We start from the raw sequence: 20,567 nt of genomic DNA, 5'->3' as shown, positions 1-20,567 counted from the left end.
GGGGTTGGTACCACTCCGGCCCCTTGGGGAGGGACAGGCCCAACCTCCACCAACGAATTCTGTGGGGCTCCTTGGTCCCCTTTTACGAAAATTGAATAATTCTTTGTAAATTTTCACTTTTATGTATCAAATGAGTTTTATACCACGAACACGGCTCCAACAGTCGCGCATTAAGTGGCCGTAGCGGCCACAATTGTTACAACGCCGGCCTCTGGCGTTGCGACCGCTACGGCCTCCACCACCGTTAATCCGGCCTCCGCGGCCGTTTCCGCCGCGTCCACGGCCCCTAAAATTGCGGCCCCCTCTTGGGGCAAAAGCTCCGCGCCCTCTTGGACCAACAGCCCCGCGCCCTCTTGGGCCAACAGCCCCGCGTCCTCTTGGGCCAACAGCCCCGCGCCCTCTTGGGGCAAGAGCCCCACCTATGGCATTTATTAGCCCATCTCCCAGTCCTCCAGCATTTATGTTGACTGTTACATTACAGATTTCCGCTACGTTAAAAAGTCGGTCCATTTTCTTAACTAGAATTTGAAATAAAGACCCCTTATTATTATGGTGCTAATCTTTCTTTCACTTACGGACTATTTTCATATTAATTGTAGGCCTAGCTGAGTAAAAAATATTAAAGGGATTGAAAATCAGGCCGGAGAAATGGGGTGAAGTGGAATTATTATTTCTTGAATTAATCGAACTAAGCTTCTTGAAAACACGTTTATCTTAATTACGGGCCTGTACTGCACTTTTTTCACCATTAGCCAACCGGCTAGCACTGCCTGCTTTCTATTACCCCTAAGCCTTAGCTGCTGCCATGAAAGAAGGCAACGCTCATTAACCGAGGCTTAACCTACATATTTTGAAAAAGACGTTTTAAAAAAATTTCAAAGTGAAATTATAACCCATAAGTGCTCTAAAGGCTGCTAAAGAAGTAATTAATCACAAAATAAACCTAATTTTTAATAAATTTTCCATTTATAATCATATTCTATGGTAGTAAGTTTAAAAATAAATCCGCTTACTTTAAAACGTCTCGTTGTTTGAATATTGTAAGTGCGTTCAGCAACCACTACCAAGTTCTCGGTTTAGTACCAGATTGCAATCTTTCTACGTAACCGGTAACCTAAAGCGCTTTTATGGTGGACGTAGCTACACGCAGCGAATAAAACCGGGGAATACGGTAAATTTACTTTCTTCATTAATATAGCTTTTCCAGTGGTTTTAAATCAAAAATATAAGATAATTGAAAGAACAACAGTTACAGACAGGTTTACAATATTTCTTTATTTATATGGCAGAAAACAATCACAACTACATGATTTTAAAAGTGGCGGTATAGGATGGTTGTTCTGTTTAAAGCGACATCTCGAGGAAAAGGTGTTAAAATAATCTGATGTCTTAGAAGGAATAAAGAGTATAATTTCGGCATGATTGTTATTTTGAAAATGATTTTCACTATATGATTTCTAAAACTCTATTTGTAACGTTAATCTTGAGCTTAATATAAAGTTTAGTCGGTTTGAGTATTTTCAAAACTAAACTACCTGTTGCGACTAGCAAGTAATAAGCATCTCTTCAGAATCTATTCACAATGCCATATAATAAACGATGCGTGGTTCTTGGATGTTCAAGTTGTAGTGACAATCTAGCCCAAGACGGTTCCTACAGTTTACATTTATTCCCGAAAGGTACTGTAAACCTTAACAAAAAGTGCCCTTTTGGGCGACTGGGGTATTTGGCTAAGTTTTTCCCAATGTAAAGGTAATGATGATATAATTAAAATGTGGATTTTGGCTACAAATCGTGGTAAAGAGTGGAGACCGAACAAAGTGTCCGTTATTTGTTCAAAACATTTTAGTCAAGATGATGTTATCGTTACTAAAGGGAAAAAAAGGATGTTACTGAAACCACATTCAATACCAATTCATGGAACAAGTTTAGATAAAGACCTTCTAGAAAGCTCAAATTCTAAACTTTTACTAACAGTACATGAAAATATAAATTTACTACATGTTCAAACTTTTGATGATAATGAAACAGCAATCCAATCAAAACCAACTGGAGGTAACGCTGCGCATGTAGGTACAGTTCTGCCACCATGTAAAGAAGGAATAAGTATTGCAACAAGAAAATTTGGCACTAAATGTAAAGCTACGCAAACTGTTATTACAATGGCTACAAAAGGTACTCAGACACTAAACTTACATAATGTTTGGTTTCAATCGAAAGACATTTTTGGAGTATTGCTGCTAGAAACGTAAACATTCTGAGATCATTGATTACAAACAAACTTCAAACAACTCTTATTTAATTCAGCGCCTAGCATTCACAAAGTAGAATCTACACTGATAATGTTAAACCAAAATCAAGATGTCAGCTACCGCACATTAGTAAAAGAAGTAGAAACTAATCTTATAAAACTGTTCATCTTGCAAATAGACATTTGGCCAAGAATTTTTTTTTCGGTGTAAATGTTTATTTTCAACAACATTTTCTACGAGGACAGAACAGTCAGTTAAATGCCTTGCATTTCAATTAAAACTTGAACCTGAAAAGAAGAATACGTTTAAAAAAATTTAGAAAGTGGAAAATGCTTTTTTTTTAATATTTTAAACAGTAGACGCCAGAGACATTTGTTGTGTTATCTAATGTTTCAAGTCCAGAAAAAGGTGAAGAATGAAATTTAAATTTCTTCCAAGCTTTGCGTCAATCGCAAACAACATGCAATAGAAGTTGAAGATTATCAGGCTAGAAATGTAGAAAGCAACTAAATGCAAGAGTAATTTTTACTAAACATTATGTCATTAAAAATGAATGACTATAGAATTGCATCAAAATAAATGTTTATCTAATTTTTACAAATTTAAGTAACATCATTACCGCTTTTGAAAAGTTAGCCTCACTTATTTTTTCTTTATTTAATCCTTTTTTGTGATTTCATTCTGTGTACATTATTTCAAATAAACATCAAAATTATTGAGATGATATTTTCCGCAATCACGTTAATTATTTCCTGGTCTATTGCTAAAATTTTCAAATTTCTTTAAATTAAATATTATTATCTTAACAGATTTAAAAAAGCAAACTCATTATTTCTTCATTAATAGACTTCCATGCTTTTAACGGAAAAATATAAGAAACAAACTTCCGTGCTTTTAACGGAAAAATATAAGAACAAATATTTTTTTCTCAAATAACTTGATTACATAAAATAATCACAACCACATAATAATTTTAAAAGTTGCAGTATATAGCGAGTTCGTGCTGTTTCAAGTGATAGTAATTTTCACCTGCTGATTTAATCAAAGAGGCTAAAAAAAGGAGTAGAAGGCTTGACTGAAATGTTCTGGCTTTGAAATATTCCCTCTGAACTTCCTGTGTGCTCCTAAAATGTTTTGCCAAAGCTGCTAGTTCAACTCCCGTTCTTATTACCTTCTTTGATTTAATGTAGTTTGAATTCCATTTGCTACGTATATATAATATAAGGGTTTGTCAATTTCAGTATTTTCTTCACTAAACTCCCTTTTGCATACAATCATGCCTCTCTGCAAAAAAGGCAATATTGAAACGAGAAATATGTCACTAAATGTAAAGCTCAATTCCACTTACAATTTTCCAACTTCTTCAGATTGCACATTCCACACGAGTTTTCTTCCAAACTATTTAAACATACGTTTAATGTTTCAATCAAACTCAAATTTCTATCCTAGTCAATTTGGGTCTTAACCATTTTAACAATACCTTCAAACTCCATCTTTCTACCCAAATCCAATGGTGTATTGACATTTTTGCTAACCACTTTTTACTGTAATCCACGTCTTTGGACAAACATGGATCGTTGGTATGGTAGCTATGTGCAAGTCGTTTGATGGATTTAATGTGCGCCCCTTTTCAATCAAAGCAACAGTTACATTATATTGGCCTTTATTATTACTGATTAATGATGTGAAGCTCATCTGAGCTTATCGCATAAGTTACCTAATTTTAAATCAGTGCATTTCGTTGTCGATGTTGAAGTTTACACTACAATTAACGTTCAAGGATGTTACCAAAGTATCTATTGCGAAACGGCAACATTAAACTTGCATAACTTACGTTCGCGGGATTCGAAAACTAAATCATAATTATAATAATAAAAAAGCTCTTACAATATACGCTTTAATTAAAATTCAGCCTTGAAATTAGAAACAAGAAAGATCGACCAAGGCTCGGCTAAAATCGAGGAAGTAAACAACATATACAACAATGAAGGGTTATTCTCCGCATCTCTGATTGGGCGCTGTTTGTAGGTCTTACCTCCAGCGTGGGAAATAAGGCGGTGGCACAGGGCAAATGACCAGTTTAAAAATTGCCTGGACCAGTTTAAAAATTAAATCGGAGGGGGGTCAGTGGTCCACAGGACCACTAAGAAAATTCAAGGGTTTCCATAGTCCAGACATTAGCTAATATATTTTAATTATCCACTTCTTCAATTTAGCAGACGACGCACCCTGGTCAGTGGTCATGGACCAGTTTATTTATTCCAGGCCTGAGGGGTCGCTGACCCAATGTCCAGTTTAAAAAAATTCCTTATTTCCCACCCTGCTTACCTCCCTGGTCTTACCGTTTTCCGTAGAGTACTAGCAACATGTTACCATGGAGTGGTATTAATAGATTCTAAGAGAGAATTGGGGTATTTTTAAAGGAACTTTCGTTTACACGACAATAAATCTACCCCACGCAAAATAGCCCACGGAAAACAATATTCAAGCTCAGCCTCGTGTCTAAGCGGTCGTATTAAAAGGTTTACAAATTTCTTCAATAACATTTCAAACTAAACTGAACTGAATCAATGCTAGCTGGAAATTTAACAACAGTGACGTACGCGTTAAATGACTAACAGTACAGTGCACGTTGACTCGTGCTCGTGTTTGGTTCATTTTTGAATTTATTTGACGAATTCAGGCTTATTTGATAGGCCTACTTTTCTCCAAACTCTTTTAATTAGTTTTGATTCAAGGGCTGCTTAGGGCTTACGCTTTTTTAAAAGCGTTCTAAGCTTAACTTTGCTGCTTTGAGGATTTATTAAGGTAAGATTTATTTTGATTTTTTTTCTTTGTTTGTGCTGTATTCTTTTATATTTTCTTTGTTTGTGCTGTATTCTTTTCTGTCTCCTTTGTTTGTGTTGTATCCTATTTTTCTTCTCTACGGCTCCTGTTACACTGAATAAAATAGACCTCTTGTGGCTCACTGAGAAAACCTTCAGTGACTTGGTAGTAGACCTATTGTGGCGCACTGAGAAAACCTTCAGTGACTTGGTAGTAGACCTATTGTGGCGCACTGAGAAAACCTTCAGTGACTTGGTAATAGACCTATTGTGGCTCACTGAGAAAACCTTCAGTGACTTGGTAATAGACCTATTGTGGCGCACTGAGAAAACCTTCAGTGACTTGGTAATAGACCTATTGTGGCGCACTGAGAAAACCTTCAGTGACTTGGTAATAGACCTATTGTGGCGCACTAAGAAAACCTTCAGTGACTTGGCAACGAAACACATCTTTGTGTGCTAAATTTAAGAACTCAAAATGGTTTCTCGAGAAAAAGCTAGAAGGGACAAGAAACGTTTGAAACAACTAAGTCAAAGAGCGTTCATAGCTAAAACTAAGACTTTAGCGAACAAAAACAAATCAAAGTGCAAAAGGTACTATATAAAAAAAAAACAGCTCTTTCGGAGTAAAAAATCGAGTGATGGACTTAATCGCAAGTCTTTATTGACAAGTTCAATAAAAACTCAGAAGGTTTTGCAGGCCCCTAAAATAGGTGGCGCTTCTCGACAAATAAAAGTTGGTGCGAACCCGACTAAGAATTATGTTAAAAAAGTCTCCTTTAACAAAGGTATTTTTAAAACAAAAAATAAAAAACTGATTGCCGAAAGTTTCAAGCGGTTTTTGGTGACGCGACTTACGGACCGTTTAATGACGAAAAGAACTTTTGCTAATTCACGTAAAAAGCAAAGTTCCAAATTTGCATCCCACAAACTCCTATGCCAGTTGCTATCTGGAAAAACATTCTATTTAAAAAGGCGAATATATTCGGCCTACCATGCAAGGCGCTCGTTACTTATTGAAGATTTCAAAAGTTTCGCGAAGAAAGTGCAAGAAATTGGATTGGTGGATAGTGACAATTTTATCAAAGTCATTGGAGGAAAAAGGCTTCACAGTAGTCTGGAAGAAGCTTTTTATCACCAGACAACATATTTTACTTTGGGGAATGATGGCAGAATTTTAAAAAACGAGGACCACGAAACGCGTTTTGAAAAAATTTTGCAGTTCGACGAAAATGGTCTATTAATAAAAGTGTTAAGAGAAAGCTCTCGTATCGGCGAAAAGGTTAATGAATTATGGGTTGATGAAAGTGGTAATTTTATTGACCGGAAAAGGCTGAACAAAGGCATTGAACGCTGCTTGCAAGTTAATGATTTAGGGGTTGTCACGAATCTATTCAATGCCGTAGAAAACGTGTCAGAGGAAAAAAATCCCAAAGCGAATATCGTAATTAACGAATCTGGGTTTATCGAAACCAAAGAAAAAGCTTCGTATTGGGAATGCAGCGACATTTGCAACGTTAGAGAGCGGGCTATTTTTAAAGTCATAGCTTTCATTAACCAGGCGGCAAAGGCCAGTGATAGCGACCTAAATAAACTTTTTGGCTCTGATTTTGACATTTGCTCCTACAAAAATAAGTTTTGCCAGAAATCCATTGTCAAAATGCCATTGGACGATTCAGATTTTGAAGTAAAAGTTTTGCCGTACCTTGGTCATTTCTCTTATTGCTCTGAAAGCGAGGAATGCGAGAGTTACTTGAGAGCCTTCAGAGAACTGGCTCCGCATTACTCTACAATTAGAACTATTTTGAGTAAAATCTACTCCGTTAGAGCGTTGCTTAACGCTTTTTCAACATTGACCGATGAGATTGAGCATGGTGATTACGAATCTCTTCAAAATGTTATACCCAAAATTAGTAAAGTTGTGGAGGCACGTGGATTAAAAATGTCAAATGCCGAAAATGAGGCGACGAAAGGCGGTGAGAACGATATAAGGCCTTGTCTCGATGAGGGTGAAATCTTGGCTTTCTACGCTAAACAATTTGCTAGAGCTGAGCGTGATACGAATGAATTTCACGACACATCTTGCGATTGTTGCGCTAGATTATTGAAAAATTCTGATTTGAGGACCGTGGAAAAACTAGCATGCACTTCAGTTTTTGACAACCACGCCTTTCTCATTTTAAGAGCTGGTTTACTGTTGAAAAATCCAGAGTTCAGAGAAATGGACATGCTTTTATGCCCTTATTGTTCTAAAGAGTTGCAAAAGGGAAAGGTTCCAATTAGATGTTTCCTCAACGGTTTGGGGGTTGACGTTCCTCCGACCGAAGTCACGAGTTTGAACATGTTTGAAAAGGCCTTAATTCAGCTTGTGAAGGCATTTCACACTGTTGTCCGGTTAGGTACTAAAACTAATTCCAACATGCAGTTTGGCGCGGTGAAAGCTTTGAAAGGTAGAATCATATATTTGCCAATTCCAGTCCAAAAAAATTTGGATATGATACCAGCAGCACTGCCTAAAGATCACGAATTGCACGTCTTGGTTAATGGTTTGCCCACTAGTGACAAAAAGATTTGGCAAAAAATTGTTCGCCTTGATGCTTTGAAAAAGGCCGTCGCTAAACTGAAAAAAATTAATCCATTGTACAAAGACATTGATATTACTCTTATCAATGAGGATTACATTTATGGCACCGAAGAGATTAACGGAACTACTGAAGACGAAAATTCATTAACTCCCGATGAATTATTGGCGAAAACGGATCCTCTGGCGCTGTTAAACAACCGCGACGAGGTCAATACAAACGGCTTCAGTACAGTTGCAAAAAATCCGCAAGCGGAATCGCACCAAATCGATATCGATGTTATCAATGATGGTGTAATCGAATCAAATCTTTCGCCAGACGACCGTTATAAAATTTTAACTCAACCTGAGGCACTGTTGCGAAAACTCTCAAAAGATGAAGTGAATGAGCTGTACGATCACTATACAATTCACCCGGTGAATGTTCAGCCGTCAAAAGATTTGTTGGCTTCTTACCAAATGAAGCGTGTCGAAGCCGAGCCTATCAGTAATTGGGACAAAAATCTAGAATACATGTCATTCGTGCACTTGTTCCCAATGGCTCGCTATGGCAAGCACGACGAAAGACCGTTTGGGAAAATGACGGAAACTGAATACCGACTTTCTCGTCTTTTGAACGCGAATCCAATGTTTAGACGTGATTATGCGTTCATGTTCCATTCATACCAAGAGGCCGAAATGAAATCCATTAACAGTAGTTTGAATTACGTTCTACGCGTGAAAAAACCCATGAACGTATCGGTCAATGATTTCGTGAATCAAGTTGATTCTCGAGATTCGGAGCTCGAGAGTAATTTAGCGACTTTCATGGCCCACATTCGAGGAACCAAGGATTATTGGTATAAAGTTCTCAAGTGTGTTTTGGCCATGATTAGGGAGTATGGCCCCCCTACTTGGCTTTTAACTTTTAATCCGGCCGAATACGATGACATTGAACTTCACGACCACCTACGACGAGTGAATGCTGACGTACCAGGGATCGAATCTATGTCGGTGGCTGAACTGTTAAATTTAGATCCTCTTAGCGTCAGTTTACATTTTCACAACAAAGTGAAATCACTCCTAAACAACTTTGTGCTTTGTAAAGAGAATCCGGTTCTTGGACCGATAGCGCATCATTTTGTGCGCGTCGAGTACCAATCTCGCGGCTTAGCCCATTACCATTGCTTGTTGTGGGCCGAGGAAGCTCCCGTGATTGGTTCCACTTCGGCAATAGCTATTTTAGAATACGTCCAGAAGTATGTCACGTGTTCAATCCCAAAAGCTGCTGAAAGTCCAGAACTTTACCGGCTAGTAAAAAAATTTCAAACACATAAATGTTGCAGCAGTTGCTACCGAAAGGTTAAGAGAGGAAATAAGGAGCTCAAAGTGTGTCGTTACGGTTTTCCTCGAAACGTTACAAACGTTGCGACATTGAACTCTGCTGAATCAGTTACGCGTCATCGTAAAATGAAACGAAGCCAGAAACGCCTGTATGATTTGCCCAGAAATGAGAGCGAAGTTTTTATCAATGACTACAATCCGGCATTACTTTTGGCATTGAAAGCCAATATGGATTTGCAGTTTGTCGCCGATTCCTCGGAACAAGTGGCGATATACGTCACGTCGTACGTGACAAAGGGAGATCGGGCTGAAATGGATCAGTGTTTCGCAGAGTTGGCACACGAAAGCTTGTCTAAAAGACTGTTCGCTTATGGACTGAAATCTTTCACAAATAAATCGGTCGGTATTTACGAAGCCTTGGACATGATGTTGGGTCAGAAATTGTTTCAAAAGTCTGACAGCACCAAATTTATTAACACTAACGTGAAGGAAAACCGATCCAAAGTTTTGAAATGTTACAAGGATCTTGCGCGCTTGAGGGAAATTGATCCTGAAAGCGAAGACATTTGCCAACCAGGGTTTGTGGACGATAAGTATCCCAACAGACCCGATAGCTTGGAAGATTTAAGCTTGCGCGAGTTCGGCCGGTTTTACGATTACGTCAAGTACTCGGAGGCAGCGAAAAAATCTGAAAATGTAATCGAGTTGAAAAATAATCTCGGTTTGATGAGAAAGAGGATTAAGCCCTACATAATCGAACATTACGTTCACGACCCAATAGAGGAACCAGAAAAGTACTGCCACTCTCTACTTATTCTGTTCAAACCATGGAGAAACGAAACTGAGTTATTGGGCGAATTTGCAACCTACGCTGAAGCTTTCAAAAGCGCATTAACGACGCTAAAACCCATGAGAGAATACCATGAGAAATTTTCGGTTTCCAAAGAAGTTGAAAAGAAGCGCAAAGCCTCCGAAAAAGCTAAAGAGACTTCAACTATTTCTGATGCAGAAAGCTATGACGATGAAAATGCCCTTCAAGGGAAAGAAATCGTCGTTGAAACGGAAAATGCGATGCACGATGTCGAAGCCGCTATGGAAATTGATTACGAGGGCATGGCACTAGACCAAGTTGCGTTACTCAACACTGATCAAAAAAGGGTGTACGACAAAGTCATGGATCACTTCACCCAAGAGGGAGGGCAAAATGAAAATTTTTGCCATTTTGTGTCTGGTCCGGGTGGCACTGGAAAGTCCTTTCTTATTGCCACTATCGCCAACGCCGTTAGACGCCACTTTAAAAATGCCGGTAGCGTCGCGATCGCCGCTCCCACGGGCTTGGCTGCTCTAAATGTCAACGGCGTAACGTTGCATAGATTACTTATGTTGCCAGTAGAACATGGGCGTACCGCGGAATACCATTCCCTCAATTCTGAAAATATTTCCATTATGAAACAAACTCTGGGAAATTTGAAACTCTTGATAGTCGATGAGATCTCTATGGTGTCTTCGGTCTTACTAACTTACGTTCATTTGAGGCTAAATGAATTTTGGGAAATGAACAAGCCTTTCGGCGGTGTCGTTTGCATTCTCGTTTTTGGAGATTTCTTCCAATTGCCGCCTGTACAGGGTAATCCCGCGTTTTTAAAAGTCACTTCCCAGGAAGCGAGACTAAGATTTAATAGCATTGGAGGCACTGATCTTTGGAAGTATTTCCAATACGATGAACTAACGCAAAACGTACGACAGGCCGACGACCGAGTTTATGGCGACCTACTTAACCGAATTAGAATCGGAACTGTTACGAAAGATGACGTTTCAACCTTAGAAAGTAGACTAGTTCCGGGAGGGAACAAAATTGAGGTGGCTATGAATCTTTACGTTAAGCTGGTTAAAGAAGGATTTCATCCAATCTGTTTGATGCCGAAGTTGGCCATGTGCGATAAATTTAACATAAAAATGCTCGAAGAAAGCCGACAGAAAGTTGAATGCGTTGAATGCGAAGACAAACTCGTTGATTACGACAAAAAAATTACCAAAAACATTGTCAGGAGACTCAAAATGTTAGACAATGAGCCGTCTAAAACTGGAGGTCTAGAGAGCAAGCTGTATCTCTGCGTTGGAGCTCGAGTAATGGTTAGGAGAAACATCAATTTCGAAGAAGGTGTTATTAACGGCACTATGGCCGTTATAACGGGATTCCAAAAGAACGACAGTGGCAACATCACTGGTATCCGAATCCGAGTTGATCGGGAAGCAAGCGACGAGAACAATAAGCCCGACTTTTTAGTCGAGAAAATGAGCGTCAAGTTCTTGCTAATGACCAATTTATACGTGAAACGAACGCAGTTCCCCTTAATTTTGGCATACGCCATTACTATTCACAAAAGCCAGGGAATGAGTTTAAAATGCGCAATTATGGATTTGGGAACAAGTTTATTTGGAACCGGCATGGCCTACGTTGCTTTATCGCGAGTGACTTCCTTGGCCGGTCTCCATCTCTTGCAGTTAGACCCGAATAAAATTATGGCAGATGGACGAGCCATTGCGGAGTATAACAGACTTCGTCAAAAACACAGACCTGATCTTCCACTTATAGAAATAGTGGGGTCGGAAGCAAAGAGAGGTACAAAAAGGCCAACGTCGAAGAGTATTTTAGAAGGTGAAGGAGAGCGATTTGATGAAACGGCAAAAGAAAGACCAAATAAAAAGATTAGACTAGGTCTTCAGAGTGTAGACATTTTTCCCTTGAAAGGATTTGAAAATGGAGATGGAGTAACGTGCTACGCAAATAGCGTTTTGCAATTGCTCTTACTGATTCCGGAATTAAGAAACATGGTTAAAGGGCATAAAGGATCATTGAGCGATAAGCCTATTTTGACTTGCCTTCGTAACACTATTGAGCATGTTGAAAATTCAAATACGAGCTCCTTCGACGATGGTTTCAATTTGCGAACGGCTGTTGGTCTGCCTTTTACCCACAAACAACAACAAGATGCTAGTGAATTCTTATGGGTTCTCTTGCCAAAACTTTGCGCAGAAATGGAAACTTGTGACTCTAACGCTCTTCAAGAACTATTATGGACAAAGTCGCAAAACGTTACCAAATGCCCTAACTGTCACCTTGAAAAAAGTTCTGGGAACATTATCCAAAGCTGCATCTTCACTCTTCCTTTGCCAAACCTCGCTAAAATTGATTGGAAACTATTAATCGAAAGGATGAGACCAGCAATGATGGCATGCGGAACTTGTAAACACAGAGAAATTAATGAACGTGATGTATTGATTTCTGCCAGTAAGTACATATTTCTGTGGTTTCCAAGAGATACTATAGTAAATGGTCACCCTATTAAGATTTTAACCAAAATATCGGGATTCGAAAATCAGAAAGTGGTTTTAAACCAAAGCGTTTACAAAACTAGGGGCGTGATCATTCATAAAGGTTCATCTTTAAACCAAGGTCATTATCTGAATTTTGTTCGAAAAGATAACAGCTGGTACGAGGTTAGTGATACAACAATCACCAAGCGTGACAGATTCGTCAGTAACTTGACTGATGTCTCAATCATCCTTCTGGAGAAAGTCTCCCCTTTTTAAAGAGAACCCAGCCAAACTAGCGTTGTTAAGGGTGATCACTAAAAAATGGTAAATTAAGGAAACATAGGAAATTTGCCCTTGAAATATACGGCGATATTGGTGTAAAATGTAAGCGACAAAAAATTAAATTGCAGGGAAAAACTTGGAAGAAATTGTGGGTAAAAAAAATAGGAAGAAATTGTGGGTAAAAAATCAGGAAGAAATTGTAGGGGGGAAAAACTAGGAGGAAATCGTAGGGGGAAAATATAGGAGGAAATTGGAGGGGAAAAAATAGGAGGAAATTATAATGGGAAAAACCTAGGAACAAATTGTAGGGGAAAAAAATTAGGAAGAAATTGTAGGGGGAAAAAACTAGGAAGAAATTGTAGGGGGAAAAAACTAGGAAGAAATTGATGAAAAATAAGCGAAAAGTACAGAAATAAATTATCAATCAAAATCTCATTTCAAATGAAAAGTAGAAACTTTATTATAATTTCATGGTTTGAGAGTTCTACAAAACTAATCAAAATCAAATGATATAACTTTACGATTAAGAGTTAAATTCCAGCGATTTTGAAGTTCTTCCAATTTATAGGAAATAGTTATAGTTATTTAGAAATTATCCACAAACTTCCAAGAAAGTAATTCCCTGGCGTCTATTGCTATATATTCCCCGCAAACGAAGAACTCTCTCATTTTTAAATTTCGCAAAACCACCAGCGGCAATTAAATCTAACAACAATCCATTCTATAATGCTGCCAAACAAAACAAGGGGATCTAGCTCAAAATTAAGCCACATCACTAGTTTGCGATCTCTCGTTATCCCTGATTCCATCAATTTTGTTCTACTGAAATAACCTCTAGTATTCCGGTGAAAAAAGGGTGGGGGCCGGTGTATTTTTCCTTTGCCTGTGATGCAACGTGGATCACACGTGTTCACGGCCATACTTCCTCATATCCGTTAAAAAGAAAATCTTCGAAGCAAGGGCCTATACGACCCTCTTTCCCTTAAACCGCTTCTCCTTTTCCCCTCTCTTAAAGCTTTTGGACGGTTTAAAATATATAGACATCATCTTCTAACTCTTCTACTCATGATGTATTTCCTCAAAAATTCTCAATCATAAATGTATAGAGAGTATAAAACAAATAAACATTTATATTCTACGTTTCAAATACTGTCTTTTTTTAACTTACTTCATAAATAAGTACAACATAATATGCTTATCGGAATCTGTTATTAGATATAAGTTAAATGTAATTAACGATACTTAAGTACTTCCTCAAAAATTCTCAATGATAAATATATAGAGTGTATAAAACAAATAAACATTTATATTCTACGTTTCAAATACTGTCATTTTTTAACTTACTTCATAAATAAGTACAACATAATATGCTTATCGGAATCTCTTATTAGATATAAGATAAATGTAATTAACGATACTCAAGCACTTCCTCAAAAATTCTCAATGATAAATGTATAGAGAGTATAAAACAAATAAACATTTATATTCTACGTTTCAAATACTGTCTTTTTTTAACTTACTTCATAAATAAGTACAACATAATATGCTTATCAGAATCTATGTTATTAGATATAAGTTAAACGTAATTAACGATACTCAAGTACATCCTTAAGCTATTAGAAATGTACCAACCCCTAGTGTATGGCGGTACAAAAAACATAAAATTATTCAAATTTTAATTACATTAAGACTGAAGGGACAGATATTATAAAAAAACGTCTTGGTTTGGACCAAGGCCGAAAAAAAACAAACGATATGTGTGAGGTTTATCATTTGACTGAAGTTTCAGATATTGCGATTTTTTTAAATTATTTTTATTCCTTTAATCCTTAATCAATATTTAATTCAATCAACTGATTTTACTGTTAATCGATCTATTCCCTCTAAATTAATTTAAAAAATTACATATCTACGCTTTTTCAAGAATAATTCCATTTTCCGAAAACATTTTATCATGAAATTAATTATTTTGAAGGGATATCGTGTCGATACTCACTAACTTGTAAGCACCTTGACGGACATAGTTTTAATTAAGGCTGGCTTGACAAATTTTCAAGTTTGCACTAAAATGTTTTAAATCTGTTGTAAGTTGCTGACAAGACTGATGTTCCAGAAAATATGATAAAGAATTTATTTTGCTCAAAATTATTTATTAACTAATGTCGTCTACTTAAGACGAAGCAACAACCTTGGTACTCTGTGCTTTCTTTTAGTAGGTAGCTCTCCTTTTATGCACTGGAAAAATATGATATCGGTATAAATATAACCAAAGGTAAGGGTAAAGATTACATAAATAGAAATACGTCTCAGTACCAATGGTTTGTTATATTCATTTCCTGTGGAAATAATATGGTTCAGCACATCGTACCTAACCAGTTGTGCGAAGTTACACTCAACTCCGACCTCCCCTCTTCCTCTATTTACCAATATAATTCCAGTGTATGAGTCATCTCATATGAGCCGTCGTAACACACTCAGCCCATATTACCATAAGGGTCGAAACCTTTTCACATTAGTAAACGGTACATGACTTTCCAGACCTAACCTTAATAACCTAACACTATAAAAAATACATAAGTTATTATGATTATAGCTTGACACTCGCTTTCGTCGAAGGACCGATCAGTTAGGCGGTGTACATTTGTTAGTGTTTACACCGTTTTGGAAATTACATACAGAGGAACTAAAACACAGGGGCGATGCTGCCATTGGGATCGCGACAAAGAAATGTAGCATTTCGATATTCGAAGTTAAATGTATAAATTCGCGTCAACTGTATATGCGTCTACTATTAAATATTACCATTTTACTTTCGAGTTACATCAAAGTTCGTTTGCTCTTTTTAGACACTTAGTATAATATTTCAAATATTCAATATTGATCTCTCAACACGTACTCCCTTCAAAATAATTAATTTCATGATAAAATGTTTTCGGAAAATGGAATTATTCTTGAAAAAGCGTAGATATGTAATTTTTTAAATTAATTTAGAGGGAATAGATCGATTAACAGTAAAATCAGTTGATTGAATTAAATATTGATTAAGGATTAAAGGAATAAAAATAATTTAAAAAAATCGCAATATCTGAAACTTCAGTCAAATGATAAACCTCACACATATCGTTTGTTTTTTTTCGGCCTTGGTCCAAACCAAGACGTTTTTTTATAATCCAGTAAGAGATGCGAGGTTGTGGGTCTCGTCGGCGCAACTTGTTGGAACGCTGCCGCCGCTGTTCTTACCTGCCCTTGCAAACCTTGATGACTATGGCAGTTCGAACTAACTGTTGGGTACGGAAAAAGAGGGGGGGGGGAAGAGAAAAACGCAGAATTTAATGAAATGGTTCTTTCTAATGAAATGCAATATTTTTGGGTTGGTTTTTTTTTTCTTTTCTGTATGGATTGGTTTATATGGAGAAATTTCTTAGTTCTCAGTTCTCGGTTGTCATTCAGTGATTAAATGGTTTTAACTACCGTACCGTATCACCTTAGCAACTTGAAAAGAGAATTTCTTAATTCTATTCTTGGTGCATTGTACATTGTGCTTGGTAAAAATTCTGCGGTCGACGTAGTAAGAAGCTAATAGTTTATAATTGAGGATTTTAGGATTGTTAATTAGATTAAGATTGTTCATAGTGTTTTACTGATGACCCCTTAAGACAATTATTTCTAATTTAACTAAGGGGGTCATCCCTAGAACACTCTTGAAATCTTAACTCGAAAACAGTGTCCTTTATGGCAAACAAATGGTGATAGAAGTTACTACATTTTCGACTCAAAATTGATTTCCCAAAGAACAACAAACCCCATAATTTATGTATGTAGACTTATCACAAACACCCTGTATATATTATTGCATACAAGTGACAATTTGGTGTTTTTATTTAGAATTTAGTGTTCTTTTTTCTTTTCATTCCAGAATATTGAAATGTGGAAATTAATTTATTATTGAAAATATAAAATTATGAAAATTCATGGAGAAATGATATAATGAGACAATAATATTTCCGCGGGCAACATTTTAATATTTTTTTTACCCCTTAATGGTTTTTAATTTGTGTGACGCGAAAGGTGCTTATTAGATAAACCGTTAGAGGAATAAGAAATTATAAATTAAACCCAGATTTTTTAAAGTCCTTGAGGAAAACTTTACAGCTAATGTCGCTTCTCACGGGAGACTTTTTATAATACCGTTAAAGGAAAGGAAACAAAGATGATCTTTAAACCGCTTAAAGGTGACTACAGAAATCATGGGAAAAAACCATCGCGACCGAGTTTAGTTACGAATTGAATTAAGATTCCTTGAACTTTCATTAATTGCCAGGGTTAAACTTTTATTTAAATCATTGTTAACATGCATGCAGCGAAATAAAAGTATTTTCGGTGTAATTTTTTTTCGAAAGCGAGCTGGAGCGACGTAATCAGTCTAATTACCAAACGTATATACCTAGTAATTATAATTTTTGAATGCAGTAATCTAACCTGTAATTGGTGTGCAACGAACGTGAGTGGTTGGTCCCATCAGAAGTTAGCTGAGACTAGAAGTGAAGGGCTCTAGCATTGATAAGTACATCCTGGCACTAGTGAACAAATTTGAGGATTTTATGCCACTGCTTCCATCGCGCCTACACTAGCAGAGAAAAGAATAGGTCGAGTTCAAAAACATTTCCTACCCCCTTCCCTTCAACCTAAAGCGGCCGAACACGGACGCGGCTCCTTGAATGTAGTTCGGCCGTCTACCACCACGAGCGTCTCACGTTTTGGAGGGAAAATTCAGAAACCGCTACTAGAGGGCCGACCGTTCTTGTGTTATCAAGAATATTCACTTTCGCCGAGTGAAGAATTTGGTTAGCTCAGTACTTCTAGTCTCATCTCACTTCTGGTCCCACTTATTTGACTGTATCATGCAGTGTTCTGTATTATGAAAGGTGTTTCTAAAAGGTCTGCATTCATAAATTAAGGGGTATGTTGTGTTCAACTTCTTTAGGTGTACGATTTTGAGTCAAAAATGTATAACTTCTACCTCCATTTTGTGTGACCAAAGGGACACTGTTTTCATTTAAGTTAAAATTATCCAGAGTATTTTAAGGATGACCACTTAAATTTAATTTAAGAAACTGATTTAGACAACACTGAGCATTAAAACCAGTTATAGATCAGATATATTAACCTATATTTTTATAAATAAAAACACACCATTACCAATATGATAAAATTTCACCCGTAATCAATGTGTACATTAAAAGTATATCTCAGAATAATTATAGCTCATCGGTGCCAAGTTATTTTAATGAATTTTATTTACAGGGACATTTAAATGTGTAATCATTACCGCGACATGGATAGACATTAAGAGCACTTAAGTGTTTTTCCCATTTTAGTTAAGGTTAAATGTTTTTTATATTAATTTCAATTTTATTATACCAACCTATTTAGGGTTATTAATAATTCTTAAATAGCTATCTTATATAATATTTTAAATTTTCTATCCTCGTGCAGTTATGCGAAAACACCAACCAGGAAAAACTACACGCGTTTAGATTAGAGTTTAATTAACAACTATTCAAATAAGCCGGGTAAACCATTTAATCGAAATAAATTTACATTTATTTAATTGATGGTTTTGATTCGGAATAGGGAAAATAAAGCGTCAAATATATAATTTGTACTTGGAATGGCCAGTCGAATTTATTATAATATATAAATAAATGTTTTATATGGTTTTAACTTTAATGATATGATGGAAATTTAATCGTGTTCAAATTACACGTTGCTTTGCGAGATACCTAGGCCCTCATTATTGTTTATTTAAAATTTTTGACAAGGTCTCTTCGGTCGTTAAATATTTGTTGATTCTTTTTTTTTTTTAATTTAAATATTCTTTATTTAACTTGGATGTGGTAATTTTAATAAATTTTTAAGCCTATTTTGTAATTGAAATTTAAAGGCCGACTTCCAGCGAAAAGGGTTCTAGCTAACTGAAAACCGAGCATCGAGACTAACAATGAAGCTACCGTGCCGATTTTCGAATCCCTGCTGGGGTAAAAGATGGATGGTTTGTAGCTAACTGAAGCCGTGCAATGTGGTTCTATAGCGAACTGAAGATACGCAATAGAAAATTTCCTTCAGGGGAAAGCAAAAATTCGAGAGGAAATAAATTTAAAAGGATTTCTATTGTTCATCTTCAGTTCGCTAGAACCACATTGCAGGGCTCCCAGCGCTTAGTGCACAAAAAATAATAGGTATTATAGGTCTAAAAGGCTAAAATTATAGGATATTTATAGGTCCAAAAATCATCAATTTATAGGTTCAAACTTATGTTATGTAAATTTTATTCGTTTAAAATTACGAATTATTGGAGTTTTACAGGAAGTATATTATATATTCGAGAGTAGACTACTTTTAAACATATTTATAAAAATATGATCATTATTTAATTTACTTGGGACTAGTAGTTAATAGTGTAGCAACTAAACTATTTACCATGCATGAAATTTTTTATAGATAACTACCTTAAATTTTTTTAATTATTTTAAATGTCAGGTACTTTTTTACTTTGGACTAATTCAGGGTTTCCACGAAATTTTCAGATTCAAATTCCCTGACTTTTTCAGGTTTTGTCGGACTTTTATTACGATTTTCCCTGACATGTTTAGGCCCAACTGTCAATTTTAAATAACTAAACTAGAGCGTTTAAATCGCCTTCTTGAATACATAACTTAAAACCTTGCGTCTTTTTGTGTCTGGTCAAACGTAATCTCGCTAAAATTTTGAAAAAAATTAAAAATTTTGGATTGTTTTTGAAGTTTCTCAGTGTTTTTAAACCAGCATATCTAAAATATAGGTATTATAGGATAAATTTACGAATTATAGGTTTTTATAGGACCATCTCAGAATTATAGTTATTTATAGGTATTATAGGTACTCTGGGAGCCCTGACATTGCACGGCTTTCAGTTAGCTAGAACCCTTCCATCTTTTACCCCAGCGGGGATTCGAAAATCGGCACGGTCTCTATACTCCATGTTAGTCTCGATGCTCGGTTTTCAGTTCGCTAGAACTCTTTTCGATGGAAGTCGGTCTTTAAATTAGTATATGAAAACATTACTTATAAAGCTAGCATAAAAGGAAGTATGAACTCATCTAGTTCGATAATATTGACTACAATAAATGTAACTCAAAATTAGTCCCAAATTTATTAATTAGCGCTAATGAAGCCTTCTGTACAATAGTCACGTACTAATTACGAATGTTACTCATAAATAACGTTGGGATTAATGGAGTATAGTCTATACCAACTGACTTTTTAATAAATAAACAACACAATACCAAAGAACTGATATTGCATTAGGTGCATGCGGAAGGCAAAAGCAAAACTCTGCGGGTTTTAGAATACTAATCATTAATGTAGTTAAGCCTTTGCATTTATGTATATAAAATGAATTATTATTCAGTTTTCTCAGAAAAATAACTCTGTATCGCCACCAAAAGTTAATTATCTAGTCCGATTAATGTTTAATCAACGCAAAAAAAGGATCAAAACATATTCTTAATGACTTTTCGCATTGGAATTAAAAACTTAGATAGCAAGAACCCATTTAGGAACGGAGAACTTTCAAAAGTATTATTAGGTTTTCTATGATCTTATGTTAACAGTTTTCTCATTCTATTCCTGGTGGATTCCCTCATGAGTCATGAAATTCACCACCATATTGGCAAGCAAAGTATGAGGTCATATCTTAAGATAAGTTCTCAGGTAATCTATATGGATTCCTGGTATAACGCGGTGCATTTATAATAACAAATTCCACCAAGTATCTCTATCAACAAAGAACTTTGTATTAAGCGAACCCATGGGACCTTAAATGAACCTAACCTAGGTATACGTTACAAGCATGACGCCACGCCAAGGCTTACGTACCTTCATTCTAAAGTAGTTAAGCCTTGTATTTGTTATATAATAGATATATAATAGACATAATAATAGACA

At 36.3% G+C, this 20,567-nt stretch overlaps 3 protein-coding genes and 1 long non-coding RNA gene across 9 annotated transcripts in view; 2 read left to right on the top strand and 2 right to left on the bottom strand.

The window, feature by feature from the left end:
• Nucleotides 1-20,567, bottom strand: part of LOC149677054 (uncharacterized) — a 76,199-nt gene that overhangs the window by 36,274 nt on the left and 19,358 nt on the right. Inside the window, exon 2 of the mRNA XM_089838034.1 lies at nucleotides 15,752-15,862. Within this exon, the coding sequence (XP_089694160.1) occupies nucleotides 15,752-15,862 (111 nt within the window). The remainder of the gene's footprint in view (nucleotides 1-15,751; nucleotides 15,863-20,567) is intronic.
• LOC149677055 (uncharacterized) overlaps nucleotides 1-20,567 on the top strand; it is a 114,488-nt gene that overhangs the window by 84,813 nt on the left and 9,108 nt on the right. The window lies entirely within an intron of this gene.
• On the top strand, nucleotides 1,407-2,978 carry LOC149677057 (THAP domain-containing protein 1-like). The gene is made up of 3 exons (XM_089838028.1): nucleotides 1,407-1,679; nucleotides 1,753-2,175; nucleotides 2,308-2,978. The coding sequence occupies exons 1-3, from the start codon at nucleotides 1,583-1,585 to the stop codon at nucleotides 2,460-2,462; spliced, it is 675 nt and encodes a 224-aa protein (XP_089694154.1). The 5' UTR covers nucleotides 1,407-1,582; the 3' UTR covers nucleotides 2,463-2,978.
• On the bottom strand, nucleotides 2,402-4,279 carry LOC149677056 (uncharacterized). Of its 6 annotated transcripts, none has more exons than XR_016366565.1 (6): nucleotides 4,140-4,279; nucleotides 3,970-4,048; nucleotides 3,733-3,878; nucleotides 3,601-3,650; nucleotides 3,424-3,536; nucleotides 2,402-2,539 (listed from the first exon to the last, which is right to left on the bottom strand). XR_016366565.1 is itself a non-coding variant. In XM_089838032.1 (6 exons), the coding sequence occupies exons 3-6, from the start codon at nucleotides 3,775-3,777 to the stop codon at nucleotides 2,527-2,529; spliced, it is 210 nt and encodes a 69-aa protein (XP_089694158.1). In that variant the 5' UTR covers nucleotides 3,778-3,878; nucleotides 3,970-4,048; nucleotides 4,140-4,279; the 3' UTR covers nucleotides 2,402-2,526. The 6 variants fall into 6 exon arrangements, 4 of the variants coding, with proteins under 4 accessions (XP_089694158.1, XP_089694157.1, XP_089694155.1 ...); XM_089838032.1 differs by having other exon boundaries at nucleotides 3,612-3,650; XR_016366564.1 differs by lacking the exon at nucleotides 2,402-2,539 and having other exon boundaries at nucleotides 2,818-3,536.

The sequence above is a fragment of the Phalangium opilio genome, unplaced genomic scaffold (assembly GCF_054372755.1).
Source record: "Phalangium opilio isolate 3A_F unplaced genomic scaffold, DU_Popi_V2 ptg000045l_1, whole genome shotgun sequence".
NCBI lineage: Eukaryota > Metazoa > Arthropoda > Arachnida > Opiliones > Phalangiidae > Phalangium > Phalangium opilio.
This window is presented reverse-complemented; position numbering and strand designations above follow the sequence as displayed.

Bases quoted from the DNA above. Each gene is read 5' to 3' on its own strand.
- LOC149677057 (XM_089838028.1), top strand. From the start codon at position 1,583: ATGCCATATAATAAACGATGCGTGGTTCTTGGATGTTCAAGTTGTAGT. The intron at 1,680-1,752 runs GTACTGTAAACC...CCCAATGTAAAG, and splicing joins TTTACATTTATTCCCGAAAG to GTAATGATGATATAATTAAA. The intron at 2,176-2,307 runs GTACTCAGACAC...TATTTAATTCAG, and splicing joins TATTACAATGGCTACAAAAG to CGCCTAGCATTCACAAAGTA.
- LOC149677056 (XM_089838030.1), bottom strand. From the start codon at position 3,777: ATGTCAATACACCATTGGATTTGGGTAGAAAGATGGAGTTTGAAG. The intron at 3,651-3,732 runs GTATTGTTAAAA...ATGTTTAAATAG, and splicing joins TAGAAAGATGGAGTTTGAAG to TTTGGAAGAAAACTCGTGTG. The intron at 3,458-3,600 runs GTAAGTGGAATT...ATATATACGTAG, and splicing joins TCTGAAGAAGTTGGAAAATT to CAAATGGAATTCAAACTACA.